Source organism: Myotis myotis, unplaced genomic scaffold (assembly GCF_014108235.1).
Source record: "Myotis myotis isolate mMyoMyo1 unplaced genomic scaffold, mMyoMyo1.p scaffold_m19_p_18, whole genome shotgun sequence".
In the NCBI taxonomy this organism is placed as follows: Eukaryota; Metazoa; Chordata; class Mammalia; order Chiroptera; family Vespertilionidae; genus Myotis; species Myotis myotis.
The window spans coordinates 3617202-3642709 of NW_023416322.1; the positions used below are offsets into that span (position 1 = coordinate 3617202).

Consider the following 25508-nt stretch of genomic DNA (forward strand, 5'->3'; position numbering starts at 1 on the left):
GATTATGATCATTTCACCATCATTTCCTGACTCCTCCCAGAAAATGGCGTATCCCAAACCAATCAAAGTTGTGCCCAGGAGGTGATTTATGCATTTGTGCAAAAGACAAATCCCAAATGTGTCAGAGATCTAAATATCAAAAGGAAACCCAGAGAAATTCTAGGAGAAAAAAAAAAAATTAAATTCCTTTATGCCTGAAAGTGGGAAACATTTTTTTTCCTAACTAGAAACCACATCCAGAAGTAACAATAATAGAAAAGATAAATTTGACTACACAATTAAAAATAAATAATTTCATGAAAAATCACCCTGAGCAAAATCCAAAATAAATAAACAAACAAATAAATAAATAAGCTGAGGAAAACTGCCTGCAGCATGTCACAAAAGGATATGTGACACTCTGGATCTTGGCAGGAACCAAATTCGCTCCCAAATGGCTCTAATGAAGGGATGGGCAGCGCTAAGGGAACAAACCGGGGCTGTGACTTGCGACGACAAGTGGCATCCGAATGTCCTTAGTTCCCCCCCCCCCCCCCCCCCCCCCCCATCGGGCTGGAGCGACGGGGAATAATGCAGCAGGCTGGGAGCTGAGCTATTGGCAGGGAGTGGCTCCCCTGAGAGCTTCCTCAGGGAGAAGCTGGGCGGGCTTAGTCCTCTTAGCCTTGGAAACGACTGTTTGCTGTTGGGAACATCTTTTCTTTATTTCTTCTCTTTTTCCTTTGGTTTGCTTTGGGATATTCTTTTGAAAATACCCATGAGAATTAACGGTATTTCTGTTAAGAAAGTTGGATAGAAGACTTTTTCTCTCCTCTCAGGCTAGGGTAGTAGAGGGCCCCTAGTGGCCGATGTTGGAGCTGCAGCAGTTCCAGTGGATGACTTGGTGGGCCTGGGAGATGGATCAGGTGCAAAAGGGAGGGGGGAAGAGGAAGGGGAAATGGGGGAGAGGGAGAAAGGGGAGACAGATGAAGGGGGAGAGAGGGAGAAGAAGATTGGGTGGGAAAGATTAGGGAGGGAGGGAGGGAAGAATAGGAAAGACAAGAATGAAGAAATGCCAACCTGGGATTATAAAATATGGCATATCCAATAGTTGCTTTTAGCAAATAAGTACCTCTAATAACTTTATCCAACACAATAATTTGTTTATCTACCCCCAAAATTAGAACATTTAAGTATTTTTGATTGATATAAAAATAAATTTTTGCAGGAAAATAATATTGCTGAAAGAATTGTTCCAATTACTGTTTGAATGATGGCCATATGCTATCCATAAGCTATAGACTTAACTGAATTTAAAATGTTCCATCACAGATGGCAGTGTTCAACCATGTAAAAGTGGTAACAACAAAAATTTATTGAAGGATAAATATTACCAACGGGATGGACAGATACTGAGACATAAATTTATGGTTGAATTATTAATATTGTCTTTTTCCAGTCTTGTTGGGGTGTGTCTGTTACTTAAAATGTTACTTGGTGATAATGTGAGAAGTTTACATTTGAGCCCATTAGTAGAAGGGAGTCCCATCAGATGACTTTCCTGATCCCTGCCCCTTATTCCCCCTCTTGGTAAATCCTGCAGCAAGGTCAACCTGTGACTCCCCAATCTTGCTCTCTAGCAAATTACATGGGGATCCTTGAAAAAACTCAGATTCCTGGGTCCCTCCCAACACCTACTAATGGATGTTTCTGGAGGTGGGTTTTCTTCACACCAGCATTTGGAACTAGGGTCCTGAATGCTCACTTACTGCTGGTGAAAGTGTATAAGGGTAAGGCAAAAGTAGGTTTACAGTTGTGAGTACTAGAAACAGTTTGTTTTTGTATTATTATTTATTAATTATTGTATTATTTCCATACTAACAACTGTAAACCTACTTTTGCCCTACCCTGCATATACTGTATATAGCCACTTGAAAAAGCAATCTGACAATATCTGTTAAGTTAAAATAAATCTATGCCCTTTGACCCAGAAATCCTACTCCCGGGAATCTACCCCATGGAAAGAAAAACACCAGATACAGACTATACATATGCAAGAATATTTATTGAAACATCTGTTGTGGCAAAAAATATAAACAAAGTGAGCACACATCCACAGAGGAAAGGTTGAATAAACTAGAATAGCCATACTATGGATTATATTATTAAATAAAAAAGAGTTAGCTCTAGCCAGTTTGGCTCAGTGAATAGAGTGTCGGCCTGTGGCCTGAAGGGTCCCAGGTCTGATTCTAGTCAAAGGCATGTACCTCAGTTGCAGGCTCTTGTAGGCTCAATCGTTGGGGCTCTCTCTCACATCGATGTTTTTCTCTTTCGCTCCCTCTCCCTTCCACTCTCTCTAAAAAAAAATCAACGAAAAAATATCCTCGAGCGAGGATTTAACAACAACAAAAAAGAGTTAAAGTGGTATAAACTGCTCTGGAAGGATTTTTCACCATGTATATTGTTAAGAAAATATACCAATGAGTAAAAATATATGTTTTGGAAGTGTATAAAACTATATTGTAAAAGTATATTTGTTCAGGAACTTGTCAGCTCATATATTTCTCTGAAAGTCTCTGAGAGTTTGCAATGGCTGGCTTTTATTTCTCCTTTACTAATGGGTTGCTTTTATCTCCAAATCATGCCACAAGTTGAGAGTAGGCAATGTTTCCTTTTTAAAAATAAATTTGGATGCAATCAACTCTGCTCTTCTCTCAGCTCTTCAAATCCTATGGGTCTTCTAGACCCTTTCTCCCTACCCTATTACACTGCTAAAATATTTATATTCTCATCCCTAGCTTGCCCCTCCCCTCTTTTAAATTCCCCACAGCATGAATTCTTATTCTGTCACCTCCCTCCCCTCCTCAGAACCTGGCCTCCATTATATATTTTATGTGCATATTTGGGGGATGAAGGGTTGTGGATAGGGCAACTCAAGGAGATGTTGAAAGTAGCCCATTGTTTCCACAGAGCTCTTTGATTGTAAGGAACAGAGACTCCACCAAGGTTTTTCTTTTCTTTTTAAAAATGTATTTATTGGTGAGAGAGAAACATCAATTTGTTGTTCCACTCATTTATGCATTCATTTGTTGATTGTTGTATGAACCCGCCACCTTGGCGTATCAGGACAACGGCCTAACCAACTGAGCTACCCGGCCAGGGCACCCCCAGGGTTTTTTAAACGGGGGGGTGGGGGGTGGGGGGGGATGCAGGTGGAGGTGGAACTTGATCTAACCATAAGCATGAGAAAAAGGGAAGTGCATTCCCAGCTCAGGGTCTAGTTCTTCCCCGCTCCTCTGTGACGGAGCCTTTGCTGGATGCTCTGACACGTGCCCTGCCTGCACAGGGACTGCGGCTGCGGTTCTGCCTTCCTCTTACTGCGGTGCTGCCCAAGTCCGCTCTTGGTCCTCAGCTCTGTGGCTGGATCTTCAAGCCTGGATGGCACCTTCCCTCTTCCTGTTTACCTTCCCCGTCGGAGCAGGAGTGTCTGCCTGCCTACTGTTCTCCCGAGGGGTCCGCCTGTCTCTCCGGCTTCCCCCGCCAACCATCTCTGGATCCTCCCAACCCCTGCCTTGGCCCAGCGGGTCCATCAGTCTGCCCTTCCCACCGCTGACCAAGCCCGAGGTTCCCGTTCAGTAAACGCCCCTCGATGACGTCACCCAAGGAGTTCCGGGGGCCGCACGACGCTGACCACGCCCCTCGCGGGCGAAGCCCAGCCCCTCACCTGTTTCTCCTCCGCCCCTTTTCCGGTGCGTCGTGACGTAACGTGGGTCACGCAACGGTGGCGCCTGGTCCCGGAAGCAAAAAGCGCAGGGCGGAGAAGAGGGCGGAAAGAAGGGCGGGCGTCGGGTCGGCGGCGGGGCGGGGCGGGGCGGGGCATGGTAACGGCTCGGAAGCCGAGGGGGCCGGGCCGCAGAGGCGGGGAAACCGGTGTCCGCTGCCGCCGCTCCTGCCCGCTCCGCGCCGCCCCCGCCGCGGCCATGATGATCCACGGCTTTCAGAGCAGCCACCGGGACTTCTCCTTCGGGCCCTGGACGCTGACGGCGACCAAGACCCACATCATGAAGTCGGCGGATGTGGAGAAGTGAGGCTCCGGGCCCGGAGCGGGGCGCGGGGCGTGGGGCGCGGGGCTGGGCGAGAGCAGGGCGGCCCCGCGCAGCCCCCACCCTCCCCTGGGGCGGAGGCCAGGCCGAGGCCGCCCCCTGACTGACAGCCCGGGTCAATCACCGCATCACCCTCCCGACCCTCGGTTGGGTTCGCCTGCGCGAATCTGTCACTCGACCCGGTTTGGGTGGCGCAGGGCTGTTTCGGAGGATCCCTACCTGCCCCACGTCCCTGCCCCGGTCACCTTTGCACCTCTCCTTCCTGGGGGGCTCAGCCCTGCTTTCTGGGCGTCACTAATGGGGGCGATATGCTTGCTTCCTGGGGGGCTCAGCCCTGCTTTCTGGGCGTCACTAATGGGGGCGATATGCTTGCTTCCTGGGGGGCTCAGCCCTGCTTTCTGGGCGTCACTAATGGGGGCGATATGCTTCCTGGGGGCTCTGCCCTGCTTTCTGGGCGTCACTAATGGGGGCGATATGCTTGCTTCCTGGGGGGCTCAGCCCTGCTTTCTGGGCGTCACTAATGGGGGCGATATGCTTGCTTCCTGGGGGGCTCAGCCCTGCTTTCTGGGCGTCACTAATGGGGGCGATATGCTTGCTTCCTGGGGGGCTCAGCCCTGCTTTCTGGGCGTCACTAATGGGGGCGATGTGCTTCCTGGGGGGCTCAGCCCTGCTTTCTGGGCGTCACTAATGGGGGCGATATGCTTGCTTCCTGGGGGGCTCAGCCCTGCTTTCTGGGCGTCACTAATGGGGGCGATATGCTTGCTTCCTGGGGGGCTCAGCCCTGCTTTCTGGGCGTCACTAATGGGGGCGATATGCTTGCTTCCTGGGGGCTCTGCCCTGCTTTCTGGGCGTCACTAATGGGGGCGATATGCTTGCTTGGTTTTCAGCACGTCAGGTGCGCTGGGCGCTGGAGAGACGGATGGTGAGACATCCGTGAGGGAGGCAGGGTCTTGGGAGAATCGCGGGCTCAGAGACGCGGGGTGCGGTGAGCTCCGTTAGGCGGAGAGGCCGCGGGCAGCCGGATGCCCGACCCGCATCTCCATGAAGCTGGTGGGATGGGGCGGGCGGGGCCCCTGGAAGGCGGGGAGGGTGCGTAGGTCCGGGAGAGGGAGAGCCCTGACTTGTTGGAGGAACCGCTTCTGTGTGGTGGGCCCTTGGGGGTCCCCAGGGGCAGGAGTGAGAAGGGGAGCCGGCCCTGCGGTGGAGACATCGCCCAGAGAGCTTTTGAGCCACAGGCTGAAGAGTTCTGAATTTTATGTGACCACCACAGGGAGCACTTTTGTACAGAGGAGCGGCATGATCAGCTGTAGACCCTGAAACAGGGATTTTTCAACCAGGGTGCCGCAGGGATTTTTAAAACATGCAATACCTGACTATTTAGTCGGGGCATGCCCTTAGATTGTCAAATAAAAAAAAATGACAACCACCAACACAATCATAGCCCTGTGGTGTGACGGAATCCTTTCTCTCTAAAAATCAATTAAAATTAAAAAAAGGCTTGTCCGTGGGTTTTGGTTTGGGAATCGTCACCTTATAATTGAAACCTGGAGCCTTGGGAGTGAGTGAAAATCATCTAAAAGTCTTCTAGGACAGAAGGAAAAGGTCATGATATGGAACCCTGGGAGCACTGGCCTTTTAAGATTTAGGCAGGGAAGTGGCCGGGCGGAAAGGCAAAAATACATATTTTTTGTCAGATTGGTGAAACATATATTTTGGTGTGCCGGAAAATTTTAGTAATTAGTGTACATGTGCCATGAGATGAAAAAGGTTGAAAATCGCTGCTCTGAAAGATTTCTCTGGAGGTGACAAGGAGGATGGATTGGAGACTTTTTAGAAGATTAAGTCCCTGGGTGTGGTGACCATTGGATAGGAGAGGAAGGGACCATCCTGACAAAGAGATTTCTGGCTGGGGCTGTTGCATGGAAATCATTGCCAGGAACAAGGGGAGGGAGCAGGGCAGGGACAGGTGTCAGATAGAGGGCGAGCTCACTTAGTTGGAATGTAAGTTGTGTGTGGGTCATAAAGTGGAGATAGATGTAGTAGGCATTTGGATATAGTATTGATCCTGGAGCTTAAAAAAGACTTGTCCATGGTCCTGGCCTGTGTGGCTCAGTTGGTTGGGCATGGTCCCGTGCACCAAAAAAAAAAAATTGCCAGTTTGATTCCAGTCAGGGCAGATTCTGAGTTGTGGGCTTGATCTCCGGTAGGGGGACTGCCAATGGGTACTTTGCTCCCACACTGATGTTTCTCTCTCCCTTCTCCCTTCCTCTCTCTCTAAAAATCAATTTAAAAAAGGCTTGTCCGTGTTTTGTTTTGTTTTTAATGTTTTTTATTGATTTCAGAGAGGAAGGGAGAGAAAGCGAGAGATAGAAACACCAATGATGAGAGAGAATCATTGATTGGCTGCCTCCTGCACAGACCTCGCTGGGAATCGAGCCGGCAACTCAGGAATGTGCCCTTGACCAGAATCAAACCTGGGACCCTTCAGTCCACAGGCCAACACTCTATCCACTGAGCCAAACTGGCTAGGGCTTGTCCGTGGGTTTTGGTTTGGGAATCGTCACCTTATAATTGAAACCTGGAGCCTTGGGAGTGAGTGAAAATCACCTAAAAGTCTTCTAGGACAGAAGGAAAGGTCATGAGATGGAACCCTGGGGAGCACTGGCCTTTTAAAATTGAGGCAGAGGGAAGAGAGGGGAGTCATAAAAGAATGTTTAGCTGCCTAGTTATAAATAACTACATTAAATAAAGTAATATTCTTGCAGATTCACTAAGAAAAGTAAGGAAAATGCAGAAAACAAAGGGAAAAATAATTCCCTTCATCCCACCGTAGATTGATTTACTGTCTGGGTTTTCCTCTCCCTGGCACTTTCTCTGTTACATATTGCACCATAGAGGTAAACTTGTGCATCTATAAAGCAGTCGCCTCCAGTTGTGTTTACTGTGTAATGTACTTACAGACTCTCTAAGAGGGGCTGGTTGCATGGTGAGTTTTAAAGGCACTCAAATCCTAGGTCTTTAATCTCTGTATTTGTTATTTCTAAATAGATCTGCCAGAGTATACTTAGTCCTTCCTTATGACAAAAGAAAGGCTAGACCTTCACCCATTCTAAATTTTCTGTGATGCATCACCCGGGTGTTAAAACCTCTAAGATGCTAAATAAATGGATTAGGGGAAGTATTGGATTAAGGACGATTTCTTTAATGATTTAAGACATCTAAATCCCATAGAGGCTTCCTGTCTTCCCTGCCTTATTAATGGTAATACCTATTTGTTAAGCGTGAAGGCTGGCATTAAGCCCAGCATTAAGCCCTGTGTGGCTCAGTGGTTGAGTGTCGACCTATGACCCAGAGGTCATATTTGGATTCCTGGTCGGGACACATGCCTGGGTTTCAGGCTCAATCCCGTGGTAGGGGCCATGCAGGAGGCAGCGATCAATGATTCCCTCTGATCACTGATGTTTCTCTCTCCCTCCCTCTCTGAAATCAATACAAATAAATTTAAAAAAAGAGAAAGAAATGGTATTAATATACTATGTTTGGCCAGTGTTTAAGATAGTCTGAATTTAGAACATTTGAGGCTGTGCAAGTTAGTGACAGTGATTCTTTTACATGTAACAGGAATATTTCATAGGACTACTAGGGGTGTACACACCCCATCGAACTTGAGCATAGTATCTTACAAGAATGTTAAATGTGATGATCTCTGATAATTAAGAAAAGGTTAAATAATATTTTCTGTTTTCTGTTTAAGAACACAGAAAAGTCTATATTACATTTTGAAAATTTTCCACAAAATAAATTTGGTACATAGGGTAACTGGAAAATTCACTTTCATAGAACCTCTGCTTTTAGGTAACAAGGAACAGAGACCCAAGTTGCCTTAAGTGGTGGGAATTTAATAGTATGTGAGGAGAAAATTAAACACAGGAATTATCTCAGAAAATGAGCAGCAGTTCTTGTGGCCCCAACAGTAACTATATACAAGTCTCTACTCTTATTACTGTTACTAGAAGCCCAGTGCACAAGATTCATGCACTGGGGGGTTGGGGGGATAGGAAGGGTGGGGGGGTTGGGGGGGTAGGAAGAGTGGAAGGGTTGAGGGGGGTGGGTCCCTCAGCCCCGCCTGTGCCCTCTCACAGTCCGGGACCCCCGGGGGGATCGGGCCTAAGCTGGCAGTCAGACATCCCTCTCAAAGTCCTGGGCTCTTGCAGTCTGGGACCCCTCGCTCCTTACCGCCCACCTGCAGCGGAGGTGGGAGAGGTTCCTGGCACCACCACTGTGCTCGCCAGCCATGAGCCTGGCTCGCTGCTCCTCAGCACTGCTTCCTGCATTGAGCATCTACCCCTGGTGGTCATAGTGACCGATTGTTCTGCCATTCGATCGATTTACATATTAGGCTTTTACTATGTAGGATTTCTCCATCTCTGCTTTCTGCTCGCTGCTTCCCTTGCTGTCATTTAACATTTTCACCCTCTCCACCTCACGCTGTTCTTTCCTGCCACCTCTCTTGGTCTGTGCTTCCTTTGGCTGTCATTCAGACTTATGAAAAGAGAGGTCAGAGTATACTTATTTGGCCATGATTCAATTCAGCAAGAGTTCTCAGGCTAAAATTGAACGTGTTCCTGCCAGCCCATAGATAATTGCCTTTGGTTGAGAAGCTGAACTTACATCACTAAATTGAAAGTCCTGGTTTTGACTGAGATGATGATGGGTCATGGGCATAGTGATTTATATATATAGCTGCTTTTTTCAGAAGTGAGTAGCTTCCACTTAAAAACCTTTATAAACTCAACTTTCTTAAGGGTTAAGGGGACTGGTGCACCACCAGGGTCCCAGTTAAGGGGGCAGCCTCTACTCAGCCTCAGCCTGTCAGTGCTGTGTGGATTGCCAGGCCCAGTACTGCCAGTCTTCCTTTTTTTTTTTTTTCAAAAAAGAGAAACCAGAAGTCCAGATTCCTAAAAAGACTCTCAATTTTTGTTGGCAACTACCTCTCAGTCATTGTTGTTGTTTTGTTTTTTTAATATGGAACGCTTCATGAATTTGCATATCATCCTTGTGCAGGGGCCATGCTAATCTCTGTATTGTTCCAATTTTAGTATATGTGCTGCTGAAGCAAGCACGTCATTGTTGGCAACTATTTCAAATATTGTTCAGGCAAATCAAAACACATCTGTGGATTAATAATTTGTGATCCTGGCTTCATAGTGTGTCAAATATAACTTTTTTTTTCTAATGAGGTTGCCAAATGAGGGGCAAGTATTTATTTATTTTAAATATACTTTTATTGATTTCAGAGAGGAAGGGAGAGAGAAAGAGAGAGAGATAGAAATATCAATGATGAGAGAGAATCATTGATTGGCTGCCTCCTGCATGCCCCACACTGGGGATAGGGATTGAGCCTGCAACCCAGGCATGTGCCCTGACTAGGAATTGAACTGTGACCTCCTGGTTCACAGGTTGACTCTCCACTACTGAGCCATGCTGGCTGGGTGAGGCAGGACGAGGCTCAAGTATTTATAAAGCAGCTGGCATAATGGAGGAGGCCTGGAGTTACTACTTACTAGCTCTGTAATCTGTCAGTAGGTGCCTAAACTCAGCGTTTTTCAGCTCACAAGGTAGTTTTGAGGCTCAAGTTCTATCTCAGAAGCAATCTCTGATCATCCTACCTAAAACAGGCCCCCACCATTATCTTTATGTCGCTTACCACTAGCAGATAATATATTATGTATTTACTTCTCTGTTTATTACCTGTTTTTTAGCCCACTGCCAAGTCCACAGCCCTGGCCGGTCGCTTAGTTGGTTGGAGCATTGTGTGCACCACAAAGGTTTCGGGTTCTCTCCCCAGATGGGCACCTACGGGAGGCAACTGATGGATGTTTCTCTCTCTACCCCTCCTTCCTGTCTCTCGAAAATATACATAAAATCTCCCCTCAGGTGAAGGTTAAAAATAAAAAGATATACATAGAGAGAATAGATGATAGAAGCATTTATAGACTGTACAAAATATATCATGTTAATTAACTCACTCAGTAATGTAGGGATGAGAAGGAAACCAAAGTGTCAACAGTGATATAAAATAATCCTGCCTGACTTCTGGTTGTGCATAGGTTAGCTGATGAATTGCATATGCCATCCCTCCCCGAGATGATGTTTGGAGACAACGTTTTAAGAATCCAGCATGGTTCTGGCTTTGGGATTGAGTTCAATGCTACAGATGCTTTGAGATGTGTGAATAACTACCAAGGAATGCTTAAAGTGGCCTGTGCGGAGGAGTGGCAGGAGAGCAGGTGAGAGTCCGGGCAGTTGTGGGTGAAACCGAGAAGAGAGTTGAAAGAAACGATACTAGAATGGGGGGCTAGTATTATTATTAAGCTTGGTAGCTGGATTATTCTAAAATTAACCTTTCTCATCTATAACATGGAGAGTAGTTCCGCCACCTCTTCAATGCTTCTTGAGTTGATTGGTAACATTTGAGCTGAGCTCTGTGGAGTTTCTCTTTTTGAGCGCTGAGTGTTCTTTAGTGAAGAGTACACTGTGCACTTGGATGTTCCTGTTTTTCAAGAAAAATGCTGTGATTTGCATTGAAAATTTGAGGACCTTTGAAATTAAGAAAAATTTATTTTCTTTGGTAGTCAAAGCAGCAATTATTTACTTTGTGCCTGTTATGTACTAGGTACCTTGGAGAATATAAAGGAGGATGGGCTTTAAAAAAGGTCCTCAGGCAGTGTAGCGACCAATTGGGAAGACTACTCAGCACATGTCAAGTTAAACAGCAATAAGTGTGAGGAAGGAAGAAGGCCTTGTGTTAGTGAATTCTGACAAGCGTGTGTATTAGTAGGAGGTTTTACATCATGTGTGGAATGTAATTTGGTGTGATAATGAATGCAGATGATCTGCATGCTGCGTCACTAAATCTGACCCTTCTTATTTTGGTATTTGAGGAACGAGGGTGAGCACTCCAAGGAAGTTATTAAACCATACGATTGGACCTTTACAACGGATTATAAGGGAACATTACTTGGAGAATCCCTCAAGTTAAAGGTAACTGTTATTTTTTGCTTTTATGAGTCATCAGTTGTCTTGGACAGTCTTGGCATTAGAATTTTCTAGTAATGGCTTATTTTTTACTACTACTTTCACATGTTTATTTCTGTCGTGGGGGCTTCAGAACCTAATATGAGGGATTTTGCTTATTGATCATCAGCAGGAAATAAAGTGGAGGGATTTTAATTACATGTGGTTGGGAGCAGTGAACCACTGCCTTAATGTTGTCACTATCGAGAGGTGTTCAGGCCTGTGCTTTAGACCAGTGGTCGCCAACCTTTCAGACTTCACGGACCACCAGTGGTCCATGGACCACCGGTTGGAATCGCTGCTTTAGACAGACCTGGTAGCAACAGCTCCCAGTTGTACAGTTGAATAGAGATGTGGGCAAATAGGACTTCTGTCCTGCCTGTACTGTGTGGGAACTGGTATGATCTTAGGGGAGTTACTTAATCTATTTATCTGAGTCTTAGTCTCATCAGTAAATTGGGTAAACATATGTCTGCCTCACAGCAGAGTTTTGATGCAAGGTCATGGATGGGAACGCTCCCAGTAGATTCTAAAGCGCTATGTGAATGTTAAAGTGCATCATGTAAGCCCTGCTTAGGGTGGATTACTCCATGATAAATACACCAAGAAGGTGGAATAGGTAGGTCTCCTATTGGGAGCTTTATTTACTTATTATTTATTTGCTTTGTTTGCCTATTATTTATTTTGAAATCTTACAGTGTGACTGAAATGAGGGAAATTTGGCTTAGGTTGCTGTTTGTAAGTATCACATTTTGTCATAGAGAACAAAATGTATTTCACTGTAACTATTTTCATTAAAAGTAGTTATTGGAGACCCCATATCATGTGTGGGTATTTAGGCAGAAATGTAAGGAGTTAGGGTTGTGTGGGGGTTCCTTGTCTTTGCGGAGATTGTTAGAATCTTGGGAAGCTGGAAGTTGGTGGCAGCAACTTAATTCTTGTCTTCACTTGCTGCCACTTCTGTATTCCAAGCGTTAACTATTTTGTGCTGCTTCCAAGACAAAAACACAGTTTTTGAGAAACCATGTATTCATTCATTCATTCATTCATTCATTCATTCATTCATTCATTCATTCATTCATTCTTGAGCTCTTACTTTGTGCTGGGCAGTAACCGTAGGAGCCCTGGATACACAGAGAACAGACAAAAATCCCTCCTTTGCAGTCTCATGGGGAGCAAGGTTCGTCAGATCCTTACAATGCTTCATAAGTTCACGTCTTTTCTCCTCTCTCCTGACTGAAGAGCTCTGTAAATTAGGGGCCCTCTGGCACATGGTTGCCAGGAGTGAGGAAATTTCGGGAACTTGTTTTAACCCGGTGCAGTAATGATGGTGATGACTGTGGGCTGACTTAGGAAAAGCCTCCTGGAGGCTGTGGAGTAGCATTAGCGACTTTCCTATGTCTCCAGCTCCTCGGAAAGACTTCTATGTGCTCCTTCTGACATTTTTCTTTCAGGTTGTGCCTACAACAGATCATATAGATACAGAGAAATTGAAAGCCAGAGAGCAGATTAAGTTTTTTGAAGAAGTTCTCCTGTTTGAGGATGAACTTCATGATCATGGAGTTTCAAGCCTAAGTGTGAAAATTGTGAGTATTGTGATTTTTGTTTAAAATTTCTTTCTTCTGTTTCTACCATTGGTCAGAAATATAAGACTCACTTTGAATTATACCGTCTTAATATGATATCATGTACAGTTTCATTTGAGTCTAGAGTATGTCTTACTAATTAATGTCCGTTATAAAATTCACAAAATCTTAATATATTTTTAAGGCTTTAGCAAAGCATTTTTTAAAGACCTGCCTGGTCACTTTGTACTTTGTTTGCTTATTATGTAATTTGAATGAAAACTATGACTTAATTTTCACATTTTGAACTAAAAACAGTGTGGAGAGACTGAGCAGACAGCAAGGTGGATACTGTGTAAGAAAATGACCATGTGCCAGGACTCAGTGCCCCATAAACTACACTCAGCTTCCAGCATCCAAGTGAAAACAGGCATGACAAGTATCAGTTCCTTGGAGGACGGACTGCTTCCGTTACCAATGCCGCTGGTGAAACATGCGTAAAAAGAAAACAAGCAGGCCACCACAGTTACTCATATTTGTTTATATTAGGTTGTAATTGGGTTTCTTAACATTTTCCAGAAAAATCACAACTTTTTATTAAATGCCTTATTCTTTAACACCTAGCTAAAATGTCACCTCCTCTATGAGGCCCTCCACAGCAGAGTTAAATATCCCTTGCCCATACTCCAAAAATACATTATTTTTAACCGCTCCATTATAGCACTTATCATAAGGTCTGTCAAAGATGGGCCCTAGCATCAAACATTGTTCTCAAAGCACAATCATGGTGAGTATGATGATTTAAACAATAATCTCTCCATATAAAAGCCTAAGCGACCATTAGACCGGACGATCAGCTGGTAGCTATGATGTGCACTGACCACCAGGGCACAGACGCTCAATGCAGGAGCTGCCCCCTGGTGGTCAGTGCGCCCCCACAGCCAACCTCCCATGGCCAACCTCCCGCGGGCCCCCACCCCCCCCCAAGTCGGATTGCCAACCAGGCCGAGGAACCCCACCCGTGCACGAATTCATGCACTGGGTCTCTAGTTAAGAATGAAAACAATAAATCAAAAACAGCAGTAATTTGTTTTAAAGTCAAGATTTCTGTAGAATCCTAGGATTTTGGAATTGTAATGAATTTTTACAGAATCATTTAGTTTAGCCTCTGTATTTTATAAATGACTTCCCAAAAGACTAGTTTATCTAAGTTGGGGTAACTAATTTTGAACCAATATCTCTATTATTCTAGCATTACATCACTGTTTTCTGAGCATCCCACTCCCTATTCACCCATAATTCTCCCCCAATTTATCTTTGTCATTTAGATTTCTTCATGCTGACTCATTCAGTCATGTACCTTTCCATTTGTCTACCCACTCACAGAGCTGGCGGTGTTGAATGTTCATTATGATGTGCATATCTGGTTGGGCACTTGTATCCAAGTGGGTGGCTATGTCTGTGATGTATGCAAGTGGGTAGGCATGTGGGGAGCACATGTGTGTGTGGGTGAAAGTGTTGGAGAGGGTGTGGGCATAAATGGAACATGTGTGTACCAGAGCAAATAGTAAGTCTCAAACCGAAGAGTAATCATTACCGTGAGACGTTTTTCTTCTCACTTAGTGCACTTGGAGGTATGAGTGTGGACCAATGACGTTCCCTTGTATGGAAGCAGAGACTAGCTGAGAAGTAGAGATGTCTGGAGGATGCAGGGATGTGGTGCCAGAGAGTCGGGAGTAGGACACGTCTCATGGAGGAGGGCGCCGACGACTCCGCAGTGCTGGTGCAGGGGCCCTTGTTAGAAATCTTGTCCTGACAGCCACTTGGCCTGGAGGTCAAACCCTCCCTGGTATTAGCTACAACAATCAAGGCTTAACTACAAGACTGCGCACAAAGACTACTAGGGGGTGCACCAAGAAAGCATAACAAAATGCGGAGACAAAGAAACAGGACAAAATTGTCAAAGGAAGATATAGAGTTCAGAACCACACTTTTAAGGTCTCTCAAGAACTGTTTAGAAGCCGCTGATAAACTTAATGAGATCTACAAGAAAACTAATGAGACCCTCGATGTTATGATGGGGAACCAACTAGAAATTAAGCATACACGGACTGAAATAACGAATATTATACAGACTCCCGACAGCAGACCAGAGGAGCGCAAGAATCAAGTCAATGATTTGAAATGCGAGGAAGCAAAAAACACCCAACCGGAGGGGCGGAATGAAAAAAGAATCCAAAAATGCGAGGATAGTGTAAGGAGCCTCTGGGACAGCTTCAAGCGTACCAACATCAGAATTATAGGGGTGCCAGAAGATGAGAGAGAGCAAGATATTGAAAACCTATTTGAAGAAATAATGACAGAAAACTTCCCCCACCTGGTGAAAGAAATGGACTTACAGGTCCAAGAAGCGCGGAGAACCCCAAACAAAAGGAATCCAAAGAGGACCACACCAAGACACATCACAATTAAAATGCCAAGAGCAAAAGACAAAGAGAGAATCTTAAAAGCAGCAAGAGAAAGAAACTCAGTTACCTACAAGGGAATACCCATACGACTGTCAGCTGATTTCTCAACAGAAACTTTGCAGGCCAGAAGGGAGTGGCAAGAAATATTCAAAGTGATGAATACCAAGAACCTACAACCAAGATTACTTTATCCAGCAAAGCTATCATTCAGAATTGAAGGTCAGATAAAGAGCTTCACAGATAAGGAAAAGCTAAAGGAGTTCATCACCACCAAACCAGGATTATATGAAATGCTGAAAGGTATCCTTTAAGAAGAGGAAGAGGAAGAAAAAGGTAAAGATACAAATTATGAACAACAAATACGCATCTACCAACAAGTGAATCTAAGAATCAAGTGAATAAATAATCTGATGAACAGAATGGAACTGGTGATTATAATAGAATCAGGGACATAGAAAGGGAATGGACTGACTATTCTTGGGGGGGGAAGGGGTGTGGGAGATGCGGGAAGAGATTGGACAAAAATCGTGCACCTATGGATGAGGACAGTGGGTGGGGAGTGAGGGCGGAGGGTGGGGCGGGAACTGGGAGGAGGGGAGTTATGGGGGGGAAAAAGAGGAACAAATGTAATAATCTGAACAATAAAGATTTAATTAAAAAAAAAAATCTTGTCCTGGGGACTTTACAGAGAGAGCCTGAGGTCGTTCCTCAGGCCCTGCTTTTAATATAGGGGTTATTAAAACCTGGGTGGTTCAGTGACTTGCTCTAAGTTACTGCTCTGCCATCTCATCAGACCCATCACTCCATTTTTTTTTTCTTTAACCAAATACTGTAAGTACCTTCTCCCATTTACTACCCTGAAATGAAATTCATAGGTAAGGTACTACTTTTCAGTAAATTAACATAATGTCCTAATTATAATTTAAAAGAAATTGACTTGGAATAAAATGAGATGTATTTCACTAGGTAAGTGCATAATATGACCACTAAATGACATAGTGAAGTTGCCAGGTGCTTGTGTGTGCATATTGAGTCACTGTGGGTGTGACAGTTACAGATGCAGGCTGACAGTCAGTGACTCAGAGAACACAGGCTGGCATTCCATTGATGCATTTTTCAAAGTGAAATAATAAAATTCCAAACAAAACGAAGTATAATCTCTCCTTAGTTTACAAGGCCATTGCCTTTATGGATAATTGAGGGAGTTTTTTATTTATATGTAAAATGGAATTAGGTTCTAAGTTTAGCTAGATGCCAGGTGAGAGATGTGGAAGTCTGTGGGATGCAGGGTCGGACTTTGTTGTATAGAGTCGTGCTGTGCACTGCAGAACAGCGACCATCTCTGGTCCTTAACTCCTGAATGTTGGTGCTGGTTGCTCATCATTGTTGCTCACCACAGCTTTCCAGATGCCCTTAGGAGGGAGCCATTGTCTTAAAATATACGTGGATTGTGGTAGGATTGGGACTAGCACACAGGCCCCTAATTCCTGGTCTCCCCACTGTGCAGTGCAGAAATGGTACTTCAGCTTGCTTCCGTGTTGTGTCATGTTTACTAATTTTGAATTGGAAGAAATATTGTAAGTCATTCTTTCCCATACATTTTAACTAGTGCTCTGCTGGGTAATGATGTGTTTTTAGGTTGACTTGCTGTGACATATTGTCGTAGTCAGTGCTGCCTCCTGCTCTGCGTTACTGCGTCTTCCTTTGGGTCCCTTGCTGTTTAGCCCACCCCAGTGCATCTGACTCAGCCCTTTTCCCAGCAGTGAGCATCTGGCCTCTTTTGTTCAGCCCACAGCTAAGGGCCACCTGCTGTGTGCTGGCTCTTTTTCTAGGCAGTGGGGATCTGGTGCTGAACGAAGCCAGTATTCCCATCACCATGGAACCTATAGTCAAATAGAGGCTTTAAGCAAGTGAACACATAAGTGGATACAGTTATAGACCTGTTCATTTGTAATGAGTACTGTGAGAGGGAATAACAAGGGGAATCTGCGATGACATGCAGTGTAGGAAAGGCCCTTATGTAGAAGCCACTTTTGCATTGAGCTCTGAAGGACAGAAAGTGCTGGCCAGGAGAACACTCCAGGTCAGGGAACAGGGTGGGGAAAGGTCAAGGGCAGGAAAGAGCTTGACCTGTGGCTGGGGACTCTTAGGCAGTTAAGCCACTATCATCATGGGGTTATCTTGTTATTCTTTATTCTTGGTTCATGTTGCCCTGTGCGTATATGGAACTCCAGGCAGTTCCCTGAATGCAGCTTCCTGTTTCATGTACTTGGTACATGCCGCCTCCTCCACAGCCAGAACTCCCAGCCAGCTTTCCTTCTACTCAGGTGTTGCTCTTGCTGACTTTTGTCAGTGGACTCAGGTACTTCCTCTGAGCACTTAAAAAAAATAAAATAAAAAAATATATATATATTATATTAAAAAAAAATATATATATATATATATAATTGATTTCAGAGAGGAAGGGAGAGGGATAGAATTTTCCCCATTGAAACATCAATGATAAGAATCATGGATTGGCTGCTTCCTGCATACCCCCTACTGGTGATCAAGCTGCAACCCAGGGATGTGCCCTGACCAGGAATGGAACCGTGGCCTCCTGGTTCATAGGTTGATGCTCAACCACTGAGCCACCCTGGGTGGGCTCCTTTGAGTGCTTTTCAAACCTTGTGCATACCTCTGTACAGCAGCCACCACATTGGATATGTCTGTTTTCCTCTTGGATAAACTCCTTGAATCACTGGGATTGTATCCTTGCATCTATATAAATCCAATACCTGCTGTAGTAAGAATTTGAACTTGGTAGGCAGTAAAAATCTATTTAGTAAATGGTCAAACATAATTGTTTTTGAAGACCTGAGGACCCCACACCCCTCTCTCCTTGCCACCAGAATCTACCTTTTCACTCTCCACTAACTGTGGCTTCCCGGTTGTATTTGGGAAACAGACATTTATAGATGTGCCACAGATGGAAGATGTCAGGGACGTGAATGATGACCTGATGAACTTGGCTTTGGCAGTAGGACACAGTACCTAATCGGCTGCACTGCGTTAGAGCATTCCAGTTCAGGTCTCGAGTCTTTATTTTACATAAAGTGAATAAAAGATGAGCAGCAACAAAGAACTAGGTTCTTCTTTCATTTTGGTATTACTGGTGTTACCATTTACTGTAAGTACTACCATTTTCTAAAGTGAACATTAGCCGAAACCGGTTTGGCTCAGTGGATAGAGCGTCGGCTTGCAGACTGAGGGGTCCCGGGTTCGATTCCGGTCAAGGGCATGTACCTGGGTTGCGGGCACATCCCCAGTGGGAGATGTGCAGGAGGCGGCTGATCGATGTTTCTCTCTCATCGATGTTTCTGAGTCTCTATCTCTCTCCCTTCCTCTCTGTAAAAAGTCAGTGAAATATATTGGAAAAAAAAAAAAGTGAACATTACAATTTTCTCATTATTTAGGTATGTGTTGTCTGTTTTTTCCAATTTTTTTTTTTTTAATCATCATCTGAGGATATTTTTCCCCATTGATTTTAGAGAGTAGAAGGGAGGGAAAGTGGGTGGGAGTGAGAGAGAAACATCGGGACCAGGGATGCAACCTGCAACCCAGGTATATGCCCTTGACCAGGAATTGAACCCGAGACACTTCTGTGCTCAGGCCCATGTCCTAACCGAGCAGCACTGTCCAGAGCTGTGCTGTCTTTTTAAGATAAATATTTTTTGACCTAGAAAAAAAATATTTTTATTGTATGAAACTGAAACCAGGATGTTAAATAATATACACAAAGTTTTGAGCCTTAGTTGGTGCTACGACAAAGAACCTCTAGTTCAGAGATTCCTATATAATGCTAATTCAGCCCTCCTCCCATGCTTTAACAAATTCATTTTCTTTTAGCACAGTAACAATATTTAATTGTCATTAAAATATTAATGCACTTTTTTTCTTTCAGAGAGTAATGCCTTCCAGCTTTTTCCTGCTTTTGCGGTTTTTCTTGAGAATTGATGGAGTGCTTATCAGAATGAATGACACTAGACTTTACCACGAGGTATCTAATCTCATTTGACGAGTGTACTAATTGATATTGGGCCTGTTTGTGTTGTTTCATGTCTGTGTGAGAATTTGAAATTGAACAGTGCTTTATAGTCTATGGCATGCTTCATAACCGTGGTTACTGAAACATTCCGTCTTTTCCAAAAGTTCTGGCAGCTGAAACTTCGTTCTACAAGACACTCCCTACTGGGGTCTGATGCTTCTTAAAAAATTGTTTGTACTTCATCTGTGTTTAAGAAAACTGTCCTTGAACTCTTACCTTTGTTTATAGTATGTATTGTTTACATCAGCGGTCGCCAACCGGTGGTCCAAGGACCACTGGTGGTCTGTGAGGTCCGAAAGGTTGGCGACCGCTGGTTTACCTAATGTCCCTGATACTGGAAAGTTCTTCTAAAGTTTGAAAGCTTGTGCTCCATCTCAAGGAACTGTTAACAAAGTTTATTTTTTTAAAAGGAGGGGGGAGGCTTAAACTGAGTCATGAAAACTCTTCCAGTAGCTTCGCCATGGCCTGCCTTTGTGAATGAATTTTTAACTTCAGATTTGTGGGGTGATGAATTAGAGACGAGACTGCCAGTGTCAGTTAGGGCTGTCGGGTAATGGTTACCTCTCCCAACAACCCAGTGAAACCTGTGCTGTATGATCTCTGTCTGATACCTGACGCAGCCGAGGTAAAGAACGACTGACTGACTTTAATATCAACCACATGGGACAGCTAGTGGTGGCAGAGCGGGGATCTGAGCCCCATGGGATGGGATTGCCTTGGTCGTTTCCCACATCCTGCACTTCGGGAAGGTTTTCCCCCTGGAAATAATACGGGGGCTCTGATGGACCTTTTTCTTTTTAAAAGCGGTAACAAGATACTAAAAATAGGCTGTATTTTTTTCCTTCAGAAAGGGTGAAATCAATCTAAATTTTAAAAATGCTTATGTTTTAACTCAACAATATTGAGTTTTTATGGAATTACCCTAAAAAAGATTCTAATATACAATAACCCACAAATATGAATCAGTATGTATATGGCAATGTTGTTTGTAATTCAAACAGGAGGGAAGGAGGACACTTACTGCCCATTGAATGGACATGGATTAAAATTTGTACTTTATATCCATATAGTAGAAAAATATGTAGTCATTAAAATGAATGCGAGAGAGTTATATTTAACTGCTTTGGAAAGATGTGCAGAGATTTCTACACGTTAAGGATAGTTATCTATAGGAGCCGTGATGCTGATGATTTATACTTTATATACTTAGTTATTGGATTGTTGACAATGAACACTAATCTGTCTTTTTTGATATGAAAGACTGAAACCTTACGGAGTTTAATCTTGTGGTTTTCTTTTATTGAAAAATGCTTCTAAAAACAAATTATGATAAATTGCTGCTTTAAAACCTAACTTTAAAAAACTTAAAAATTTTTGTTGTTGATTAATTGGTTTGAGAGAGAGAGAGAGAGAGAGGGAGAGAGACATCTCGATTTGTTGTTCACTTATTTATGCATTCATTGGTTGATTCTTGTATGTGCCTTGACTGGAGATGTTTTTTTCTGGAACATTAAAGTAGCTGCAGTTATGTAGGTAATGATAATATTGTAGCTTAAGGAAAAGCTGTAGTTCTGAACTTGAGTGACAGGAAAATCTCTTGCATTTCTCACTTATATACATATTTACTTTCAAGGTAAAATCTTGCTTGTGTTTCTCTTACATGGTAATTACTAAATCTGCTTATATTTTTGTGTCTGATGTTACTATGATTTATAGGGATTGGAATGAACAATTCAGAATTCTTGGTAAGAGTTAAATAGCTGTTCTCTCACTGGAGAATAAGGTAGTCTCATTGGAGTTCATGCCACCATCACAACCTGTACTAAAATGTAAGCAGCTTTGCTTGATAGAAAGGCTTATAAAATAAATATAAGTAAACTTGTTGCAACTTTTTTATTTTTAAACCTAGGCCGACAAGACCTACATGTTACGAGAATATACATCACGAGAGAGCAGAATTGCTAATTTAATGGTACGGCATTTTAATATCAGTTTTCAGATGTAGAATTTTTTTCTTTTTAGATACATATCCCTCACCCCACCCCACCCACCCAACCACCCAAATCTGCATCCTTAAACCTATTTATTCACCCAAAGGGCTCGATAGGGTGGCTCCTACTTGATAGAACTGTGAGCTTACCTCAAATACAAGAACAGTTAGAGTTGCTAGGTACTATAGTCATCATCTCATCTGATTTCCACATTTAGTCTGGAAAAGCTGAGATCCAGAGGTGGGAATTACCTGGAGTCACACCTCTCGCTGGTTGGCACCACCTGGATGTTCTTTCCACTTGCCACCCTGTGATGTCCTCCTACCCAGGCTCTTTTCCCCTCAAGTGTGGTAATTTCACACCATGACTTGTTCTTTTTGGCAGAATTTCTCTCTATTTTTGCTCCCCTGGGACTTGTAAAGGGCTTCCTTGGGATTTACAATTCTACAATAAGTTGCTGAAAACGTGATACCTTCCTGCAGACTTGACATTGTTTTTTCACCCTTTGTGCGTACCTCTGTCTGGGCCCAGAGTGTACACGGTTAGAGAAGTTACTGCGCACACTGCACTCTCAGTGAAGGCTAGTGCTTTCCCGGTACAGTAGCCACAGAGAAAGGGGACTGGACTAAGTGGTACTAAATTCAAAGCGAAATAAAAAAGATTCAGTAGAAAGAAAAGAGGTATTGAATTCTTAGGACATTTATGGCAGCATTGTAAATACCATATCCCTGTGATCTTTGTGTCATTAAGTAACAGAGCCGAAGAGTCAGGAACAAAGGTACCTGTTATTACCAGGTACTGGGTGGTGCTCCTTACCTACAGTTACTTACTTCACCTTAAAACCGGCATGTTTTATGGCCAGCATTTCTAAAAAGTGTCAGTGCAATAACCGAATCGTTGCTGATATAATTTACGTGTTTCCCAGCATGTCCCACCTTCCCTCTTCACGGAACCTAATGAAATGTCACAGCATTTACCGATCAAGGAGAGAGTCTGTGAGAAGCTATTATTTCCAGAAAAAATTGATCAGAACCCCACAGACTCACAAGCAAATGCGCCTGTGGAATAGAATGTGACACACCAGCTACTCAGCGTGGAATCCGATGGAGACTTTGACGATGTGGGTGAAGTTTTTTTATTATGAGAAGTAATTGCCTTGTCTATGTGCAGATTTCCTGTAGACTTTAAAGGAAAGAAAAAGATTGCTGCAGGGAGATTCCACCCAACTACTGTTTGTACTGTCCTCAAGTTCATAGTCCAGATTTGTTTCCGGGAGTTCACTTGCATTTCTAACTTGTCACGGGGATGTCATCAGTGGTGAGGTGTCTGTGTCATGAGCAGTGGGCATACTCTCTATCCATTAGGAAACACTGTCTTCCCCTGGGAGGCGGTCGCTCTAAATCCCTAGGTCGCATGCGACTCGGGGCTGCTGTGTGCATGTTGTCCACCTTGCACCTTGGGCTTTGTGGTGTTTTTTCCACTGCTGCACAGTCCTGACTTGCCTCCCAGGAAATTGACCTCATACTTTAATGATCTTCACCCCAATATTAAAGAAATGTACATTTCCTCTCTAAATTTAAATTGACTCTTGAAGTTTAAAGAACATTTCAGACATAGAACCAAATAACCTAGTCTTTTGGAGAACGTAAGCTATGGAGCCCATGGAAACACACGAGCCTGGTTTGGCATTAATAGCAGAATGCAGAGCTGTCTTTCCATCTTCGGGTGCTATTTCCTATGTGCTTCTGCTAGTACTGACATTTTCACTTCCATCTTCCACGCAGCCTCAGAGTGGGTAAATCCATTGAATACTGAAGTTGGTATTAGTCCTAAAAGTTTAAAGAATCCATATGGATTGTGGTTCGCACATATCACATCAACCCCTAACAACCAGATTAATTTTCTGCTTAAAATATTTGAGAGGTAGCTATGGAGGAGGCTAATTTTTAAATATCAAAGCCAGTTTTCCGATTTTAAGATTCATACTGTTAACATTACAGGGAATCCAGTAAAGTGTAATTAGTACAAGAGCTGGGTAGTCCAGAAAGTACTCAAAAGTACATTTAAAGTCCATTTGGTTATTTTGATGATGACCTTTTAAACATTGTATATTCGTTCCTGCCTTTCTAAATGATCTTCCTAAAGTGGAAAGTGGTTATAAAGCACCAAGTAAGGAATTACTTAAAATGGATTTTTAAAATGACTTTTTTACAGGTCAGGGGAAAAAATATCATCCCCCTTTTTCCTGGTTTGAAATAACTGTTGTACATATTTCTACTTGATGGATAAATCATTAAATAAGAATATTTAAATAAAAGTGTTAGCAAAGCTCTTCAGGTATTATTAGCCTGATGATAAGTTTCAGTGAACAGTACAATTGGATATTCATTCCTTGTTCGAACTCCGGTGCACTCTTGTGTGTATTGTTGTTTTGCTAATTGTATTACCCAATTTTGGTCTCAAATGGTTTTGGTATTTGCCATCTGTTGCATCACCTGTGACATATAGGAAATCAAGCTTTTGTTAACTTTACAAAGACACATGGCATGCTCACTGTGTATTAAATATGCCTGAATTTAATGTTTTCTCTTAGGCCAGGAAAGTAATCATACTGTACTCAGCTTTCTGTGTTATTTTATTTGCCATGCAGATTTGAACAGACTAGCCTCTTTTTTTCATGCAAATTGTAAGAAATGAAAATCCTATAAGAATATTCACTAGTTGAAATTTCTGGGCAGTATCATATATATCTTTTAAAACTTGATTCAGATGTCTTGCTCCTTGAGTCAGTCTTAGATTGCTTATTTTGCTTCATTGTTAAACATTGCAGGGAATTAAAAGAACTGACCTTGTTTTATAGAAGATGAGTGGTGCATAGGAAAATGTACTTCTGAAAATTCATGAGTTTATTCCTGCGGAGAATACCAAGAAAACCTGTATTTGCCCATTGCTGAATAAGACATATGCCATTCTGTATTCATTTGTCCCAAGTGTCTTTTTGTAAGAGGAGAATAAACAATAAGGAATTATTGATCTGTTTTGCTATTTCATTGACTTAAGTTTTTCTTAAAGCTTAATTAAAGAATGGTTTGGTATACCTTTCTTGTTTGTGCTTTTTGTTATGAATTTGGTCAACATCATGGCCAGAATCTCCAGACAGATTTTAAAGGAAAATCTGATATAATCCCAGTTTAGCTTTTGGGTTCTTTCTCTCTCCCTCTGTACCCCAGTACTCTCTGGATGTTGCAACTAGCCAGTGTTTACTGTGTGTTGGGTTAATGTTTTCTCTTCTTGAAAATGTGAATACCTGTTGTATGCATATTTCTATGTAGTTGTTTTTAAATTTTTATTGTTGAAAGTATTATGTAGGTCCTCCTTCCATGTAGTTCTGAGTGTGCCATATGGTGTTAGAAGGGATTGCAGTAAGAGATAGAGTTTATATCTTCATGGGGTTAAAGTCTAATGGAAGAGACAAAGTAAAAATAATTACAGATTTTAATAAGTGCAGTGATGGAAATAACACTGATTTAAGAGAATAAATGACTGTTAGTAGAGGTTCTAAGAGAATGTAGAAAGCCTCAAGAGAATGTCACTTCGAATTTAACAAGGAGAAAAGTCTGTGGAAGCTACAGAATGCCAGTGTTCTTTGGGTGTATCAGAGAGAGCTGGGTTTGCACGGCAGAGTAAACTGAATCCCAAAGAGTGACGAGCCCTCTGATGAGATGGGACATACAAATTGCTTTGTCTCAAGAAGAACGTGAGACAGGTGGCCACTTTACAAGCAGGTAAGAAAAAAAAAGCTAAAATGTTAACAGGTTTTTTAAAGGCTGCGTACTGGCTAGCCATCAGTTGGGAAGAGCTGGGAGTCTCAAATAAGAAACAGAGTTCTTCTCAAGGGTCTACGCCAGGCGCTCATCAGATGCTGGGGCGGGAAGGGGGGAACTCCTGTTAGTGGCTCAGGCAGGCAGGAGGCAGGAGGCATAGGTATGAAACCCTGCCCGCTTCCCCCAAACCCTTTCCTTGAGGGGTTCAAGTCTTAGGCTGCTGGTGGGGAGGAGCAACACATCACATTACCCTCAGACCCAGGGAAAAACCCTTGATTTTTTGGGGGAAAAATAAAGGCAAACCCTTCAGGCTCTGGGGCAGAAGTCGGAAATGCTCTGACAGTCACTGCTAGAGGAGGCCAAGCAAATACCTCTGACCTTGGAGCAGGGGCAGAAAACCCTGGGCCCAGGGTCCTA

At 43.3% G+C, this 25508-nt stretch overlaps 1 protein-coding gene and 1 non-coding gene across 7 annotated transcripts; one reads left to right on the forward strand and one right to left on the reverse strand.

The window, feature by feature from the left end:
* Positions 1–3834: 3834 nt before the first annotated feature.
* Positions 3835–24364, forward strand: TIPRL (TOR signaling pathway regulator). Of its 6 annotated transcripts, none has more exons than XR_004973256.1 (8): positions 3843–4060; positions 10190–10369; positions 11024–11123; positions 12611–12742; positions 19133–19228; positions 21186–21248; positions 22193–22387; positions 24098–24364. XR_004973256.1 is itself a non-coding variant. In XM_036343106.1 (8 exons), the coding sequence occupies exons 1-8, from the start codon at positions 4051–4053 to the stop codon at positions 22334–22336; spliced, it is 900 nt and encodes a 299-aa protein (XP_036198999.1). In that variant the 5' UTR covers positions 3917–4050; the 3' UTR covers positions 22337–24364. The 6 variants fall into 6 exon arrangements, 5 of the variants coding, with proteins under 5 accessions (XP_036199001.1, XP_036199000.1, XP_036199002.1 ...); XM_036343106.1 differs by adding an exon at positions 9842–10016 and having other exon boundaries at positions 3917–4060; positions 22193–24364; XM_036343105.1 differs by having other exon boundaries at positions 22193–24364.
* On the reverse strand, positions 9099–9202 carry LOC118673877. Its single transcript, XR_004973530.1, has one exon. It is a non-coding gene; the product is annotated as a U6 spliceosomal RNA (small nuclear RNA).
* Positions 24365–25508: the final 1144 nt, after the last annotated feature.

Excerpts from the sequence above, each read along its gene's own strand:
- TIPRL (XM_036343105.1), top strand. The coding sequence starts at position 3,855 with ATGGTAACGGCTCGGAAGCCGAGGGGGCCGGGCCGCAGAGGCGGGGAA. Across the intron at positions 4,061-10,189 it reads AAGTCGGCGGATGTGGAGAA|GTTAGCTGATGAATTGCATA; the intron begins GTGAGGCTCCGG and ends GGTTGTGCATAG. Across the intron at positions 19,229-21,185 it reads ACACTAGACTTTACCACGAG|GCCGACAAGACCTACATGTT; the intron begins GTATCTAATCTC and ends TTTTAAACCTAG.